This window comes from Geospiza fortis, unplaced genomic scaffold, assembly GCF_000277835.1.
Source record: "Geospiza fortis unplaced genomic scaffold, GeoFor_1.0 scaffold55, whole genome shotgun sequence".
Lineage (NCBI taxonomy): Eukaryota > Metazoa > Chordata > Aves > Passeriformes > Thraupidae > Geospiza > Geospiza fortis.
In genome coordinates this window covers 11378768-11384567 of record NW_005054308.1, presented here as the reverse complement: position 1 = coordinate 11384567, position 5800 = coordinate 11378768, and the positions used below count along the sequence as shown (strand labels likewise).

The following is a 5800-nucleotide window of genomic DNA, read 5'->3' as shown; positions in this document are numbered from 1 at the left end:
CACCCCTGCCAGCCCCATGCCAACCACCCAGCCCCTGTGCCAGTTCTTCTTTCAGCAGGAATTTCCCCATGGAAAGGGGGCTCAGGCACTGGAACTGCCCCGGGAGGGTTGGATCCCCATCCCTGGAATGCCCAAGGAAGGGCTGGAGGTGGCACTCGGTGCTTTGGGCTGGGGACAAGGTGGGGATCAGGCACAGCTGGGACTCCATGGCTGGGAGGGCTTTTCCAATGTGGGATCTCTGTGATCCTGGGATTCTGTGTGATTGTGCCTCCAGCACTTGAATGGAGCTGCTCCAAAGCAGAGTCCAGCCTGTGAGCTCACTGGACATCCTGGGGGAGCCGTGCCCTCAGCCAGGCTGAGCTGTCACTGTCCCACAAACCACAGATCCCACCTGGAGTGAGTGACCCATGGAATGGGTGATAAACAGACAATGGGCTGCACTCAGGGAATTCAGTGGCACAGACACTGAGCTGACCCAAGTGATCAGGTTTTCAGTCACTGTATCTGAGGAGCACAATCTCCATAGAATCCCCGAATCCCAGACTGGTTTGGGTTGGGAGGGACCTTAAAGCTCATCCAGTGGCACCCCTGCCATGGCAGGGACACCTCCCACTGTCCCAGGCTGCCCCAAGCTCTGTCCAGCCTGGCCTTGGGGCAGCCACAGCTGCTCTGGACACTCTGTGCCAGGGTCTCTCCCTCCTCCCAGTAAGAGCTGGTGGCTGACTGGTGTTGGTTCATGCAGGGCTCAGTACTTGGGCTGTTCCTGTCTGCTTTATCATTATTTATTCCTTTTCTCTGGAGTAAATGGTCAAGCACAGGCAGCCATGGGAAGGAAACACCATTAGCAGGTTTACAGTTCCTGCTCCCTCAGGCACTCGGCTCCTGTGTGGAAGGGCTCTGCAGGGTCAGATTGAGCTTTGTGTTGGGAACTGCCATCAATGTATAGATTTTGTGAATTAATCTCCCTGCTTCCTGAGCTGTCTTTAAATGTCTTTACAATTGGAATTCTCTCTGGATGCTGAAATGGGGTGAGATGTAACTGATTAGTTCTGTGGCTCCTCCTCAAACGCCAGCCCTGGAGGAGTTTGCTCACTTGTGTCTGTCTTGTGATAATGTCAATCTATTTTTTGTCTTCTGCACACGATGCACAAAGCAGGTGAGCCAGTAACTTTCCTGGCCACCTCAGCTTTTGCTTTACCTACTTTGCAATATGTACTGGAAGACATTTAACCATGTTCCCTTTCTCTCCCCTTTTCAGCTCAGAGACACTAATGACCCGCTGTTTTTATGGAACCTCACTACACTGCCACGAAGAGCACCAGCTCATCAGGACTGAGAGAAATCTGAGACTGACTTGTCCTATTTTTCCTCTGAAATCTTCACCAAGTAGTAAACATTTTTTTGAAGGGGAAAGGGGTAAAAGATGTTAAAGCTCCCCCTTGCTCCGTTAGGGCATCTGTACCTAATGTACATTTTCCTTAAAATTTCAAAAGATGTTAGGAAATATTTTATAAAACTTTTTTGCAATAAATGACGCATGAAATGACGAAAGACTCTATGACACTTACATGCAAGGAACCACTTGAAATATTAGGATGAAGACTCACTGCAGATAAACTGGGGTTTTTGTAATGTGACAGTCACGTTTGTATGTTTAGAGAGGTGCCAGTGACGGAGCCAATTTGCCTGGGAAGTTGACTGTAACTTTTGAACTTTTCTTTTAATTCTTGACTTTAGCATTGCAATTTTCCATTCTCTGAGGCTTAGTTAGTATTTAGTGCAGGTGTTAGCAGAGCTGTGATCTGTGATCAAAGCATGTCCAAACCCAGTTGTATTGTGAAATATGAACAGTCCTGCTATTGAGACCAACATTTCCCATAGAGGTGATGGAAAGGACAGTGACCACAAACTCCATGGATCTCTGTTTTATGGGAAAGCTCCTTCTGTGTGAATATGGTTGCATTTTATTTATGCTATTTTAACACTTAGGGAATTGAGGGTTGTGAAATAACCTTGAGAGGGGCTACAAGGCAGAGAGCAGCATTTTTATTATAATCCTATAACAGGATGGGAATCATGGATGGAGAGTGATTCAATAGGATGGCATTTCTATTTCAAATCATGGCTTATTTTTTCCTTTTGACATGAATATTTTTCAGATAGATAACTAGTAGAGAGCAAAGGTTTTATTAGAGTTTCTGATGGTTGTTGATCTGAGTTGGGTTGACTTCTTTGAAAAGCTGTAAATCAAAAAAAAGAAACCCACTGGGTTTTATCCATTTTATTCCCCTCCCAGAAAGGTCTTGGGTAAGACTGACTTCAGTGGAGCTTGGGAATGCTGGACACGCTGCTGAAATCTTGAGTTATTAAATATTAATTTATTTGTCACTAATTATTTCCATTGTGTGCACACTGTCTCGGCAGAACCATTTCTTTAAAGTTCTTAGCAGGGAATTTGTTGTGTAACCTGGGAAAATAAATATTTGTTTTGAAGATATGAAAATGTGCACATAATCTACTAAAAGTCAAATTTCTGTTTCTATAGAGATGAAAGGACTTGTAGGAAACTCTTTTCCTCCTTACTGATATCCTGATTCAATTGGAGAAAATAGAATGTCTTTGTCTGGATTGTTTAAAACCAGAGACTCTTTTCCAAGGGGCCTCTGGGTCAGCACAAAGACAATTTCTTCGTGTCTGGAGCCTGAATGAACCACATAAAATTTGAAGTTAGGACAACTCTGTCATTGGCAACAGGTTTATACTTGTTAAACAATCGGAGAGGGGGAAGTGACAGGCTGGGACAGGCCCCCAAAGCCCAGCCAGGCCCATCAGGGATTCACACACTGAGTGTGTGGCAGCTCGTGCTTTGTGCTGCTTCAGTGTCCGCTTTTCAGAGCTAAATTCTTTATTTATAAATACAGAAATTGAATATTCACTACCTACTTTTTAAAAACAGGCTGTACAATGCCGTGCAGTGCGTTCAAATTGCACCATTTGCCATAACTATTTCACCATGAAGTACAATTTTTTTTTTAAATTTGGATGAATATTTGTTCTACAGTGCTTTTCCTTTTCACCAGTGGAAGAGGCCCAGCAGTCTGGTCCTGCTTAGGGTCTGGGATGTGACTAGAACTGAAAGCTTGAGACATGTGAATGAGGAAAGGGGTGCCTTGGTGCCGGCTCCGTGCCAGCCTTTCACCTCCGCTTGGATTGACAATGGATGGGGGCTTGGCCTAACCAGGTACATTGTCCCCCACCCCCCCGAAAACCAAACAGAAAAGCCACCAAACCACATGGCACAAACCAGTTTCTGCTCAGGAAAAAGGCCCGGGACTGTGGTGGCAGGGTTGTTGCACATGGCATTGAGGAGTGCCTGCTGTTGTTTTGGAAGCCGGTAGTGCCTGGCTGTGCCCCCGGATCCCCAGGGCTCTCCTCCCCTCCCTCCCTGAGCACAGCAGCTGAACCAGGAGGGGTTAACCCAAGGGATGCAGGTGTGCACTGGAGAATATGGGTATAGAGCAAATAGCATCCAAGGGAGCTCATGTCTGCCTTGCTTTTCCCAGCATTGCGTTGGAAACCACATTTTCATTTGGAAATGAAATTGTCAGGGATATTCTAATGACAGAGAGTGACAGTAATGTATTGCTTTTCACTTTTTTGCTTTAGTTGCTTAATATTTAAGCTTTGCTCCGTGCTACCTTCTTGTCTGTATATTGAATGGTCACTATGCCTCTTTCATTTTGTAGACTTGAATGAGGAAAATCTGATTCACCCTTTAAGGTTTGCTGAGAAGTAAAAATGATAAAGAATGTTGTGTAACATTTATTCAAATAAAGCCTTGATTTTTTTCAGTGCTCTTTTAAAGGGAAATTATGTTTTGATGTCTTTAACTTTCTTGCTTTATTAGTCCTTGACCCCAAAGCCTTTGATTTATGTCAGAAGTGTTTTTTCTGGATTAAACAAAGATTAAACTCAGCTTGCTGGTCCACTGCTGGAATTCCATCATGTGGACAAGTCTCTACCTAACCTCACCTTTCACCACAGTGGCTGGAAGATCCCAAGCCGTGCTCAGCCAGGTGGATGCTTTCCAAAGCAGTAGGAAAAATTGTAACTAGTAAGAAAAGATGGTGTGGTAGAGACAGATCCAAGGCAACCCTGGTGGCTCTGCCGCAGTCCCAGGAGGAGGAGGCGATGCTGTGGGAAGGGGCTCCTGCCCTGGCACATGCAGTCCTTGGGCTGGTTTTTATGGAGTTCTCAGAGTTTCAGACAAGGCTTGCCCTCACAGGTAAGTGTACAGGGGGATTTCTCCATCCAGGGAGGAGTTGCCTTGTCCTCAGCTGTTTTTCCTTGCCCTGGAGCAGGGATCGGGTGGTCCTGGAGAGGTAATTTCTGTTCCAGGGCTCCATCCCACTGCTCAAAGGAGGGCCATGCCACCAAGTATTTTTCCAAAATACCTGGTGGTGTTGGCTTGGTGCTTGGACTCAATGATCTGAAAGGTTCTTTTTCAACCTTCATGGTTCCATGATTCTATGGAGTGGCAGACTCTGGAACTGCACTAGCCAATCAAATAGAAGGCAGCATTTACACAGGTTTTTTCACTTGCATTTTGGTACTGTAAAGAAAGATTCCCTAAGTTGAGTTGAGCTCCTGGGCTAAACAAAAAATAAACTGCTTGAGTTACCTTGATTTCTAGGAAGTTCTGATTTCCAGGAACATTGGTGGTTTTATGGCATAGGGTGTTTTTATGGCACAGAGGATGCCAGGAGCTGGTGGGTACCCAGAGGTACTAACCCTGCTGGGAAGGGGTTGTTGCAGTGACCTGCTGTGGATAATGAGGATTTTTTCCCAAAATCGATTCTATTGTGAAGTGCTGCTGTTGGCTCAGCCTGGGGTGCTTTGGGAGCTCTGTGAAAACACCCACATCTGGCTGTGGCCGAGCACAGCTCCAGCAGATGGTCTTCTTTTCCTTAATGGTTGTTCCTCATTCTGTCGGGATTACAGGAACTCCCATCCCCTTTCTCTCATTATTCCCTCAGCCTTGCAGCAGTTCCTCCCGAGCCGGCGATCCTTTGTGACACGGAGGTGGCAGCAGCGCTGTGGGGACGGAGCCACGAGAGAGGTTGGCCGGGCAGATTTCAGAGCTCTGCAATTACTCTGTGGATTAATCCTCACTCCAGTGGCTGGCAAAGGGATAAAGGTGACCCGCGGCCCACACAAAGCCCACACAAGGCCCCTCTAATGGCGTTTGCTGCTGCCCTCGGGCATCAAAAGGGCGACGCTTAATGCGGGTGAAAATGCAGCTCTGGCACAAGGGCTTTGGAGAGATTCCCGTCCAAAGTGTGAGGGGTCAGAGTTTAGATCTTGCAGGGTGAGACCAACAGGGCCACTGCTGAAGGGAGTGGTGGCTCGGTGACAGTGGCACTGGGAACTCACACTGTCACACTCTGTATTTGGGAGCCTTTCGGGTGAGGCCCGGCTGGGCTTGAGGGGCTCCTGGTTCCCTCAGGGCTCCTGATTCCCTCAGGGCTCCCGATTCCCTCAGGGTCCCTGCCTCATCTGCCTCACGGAGAGTGTCAGGTTTGCATGGAGAGGCCCTCCTGTGCTCGAGGGCTTTGTGGGAAGCTGGGAATGGCCCAGGCGGGGAGGATTCCAGCAGGGAGGTGTGCTGGGTGCTGAGCCTGGGCCCTTGGGTCAGGGCTCATCCTTCTGCTCCAGGGGAAGCAGCACCAGCGCCGAGCCCCTCGGGCAGAACCCAGGCCTGGCACCAACTCCCCCTCACCGCTGTGGCTTTGTGTCCTCC

At 47.7% G+C, this 5800-nt stretch overlaps 1 protein-coding gene across 1 annotated transcript in view; it reads left to right on the top strand.

The window, feature by feature from the left end:
• Positions 1–2504, top strand: part of PWWP2A (PWWP domain containing 2A) — a 45830-nt gene extending 43326 nt beyond the window's left edge. Inside the window, exon 3 of the mRNA XM_031055178.1 lies at positions 1259–2504. Coding sequence (XP_030911038.1) covers positions 1259–1272 — 14 coding nt within the window. The 3' untranslated portion in view covers positions 1273–2504. The remainder of the gene's footprint in view (positions 1–1258) is intronic.
• Positions 2505–5800: the final 3296 nt, after the last annotated feature.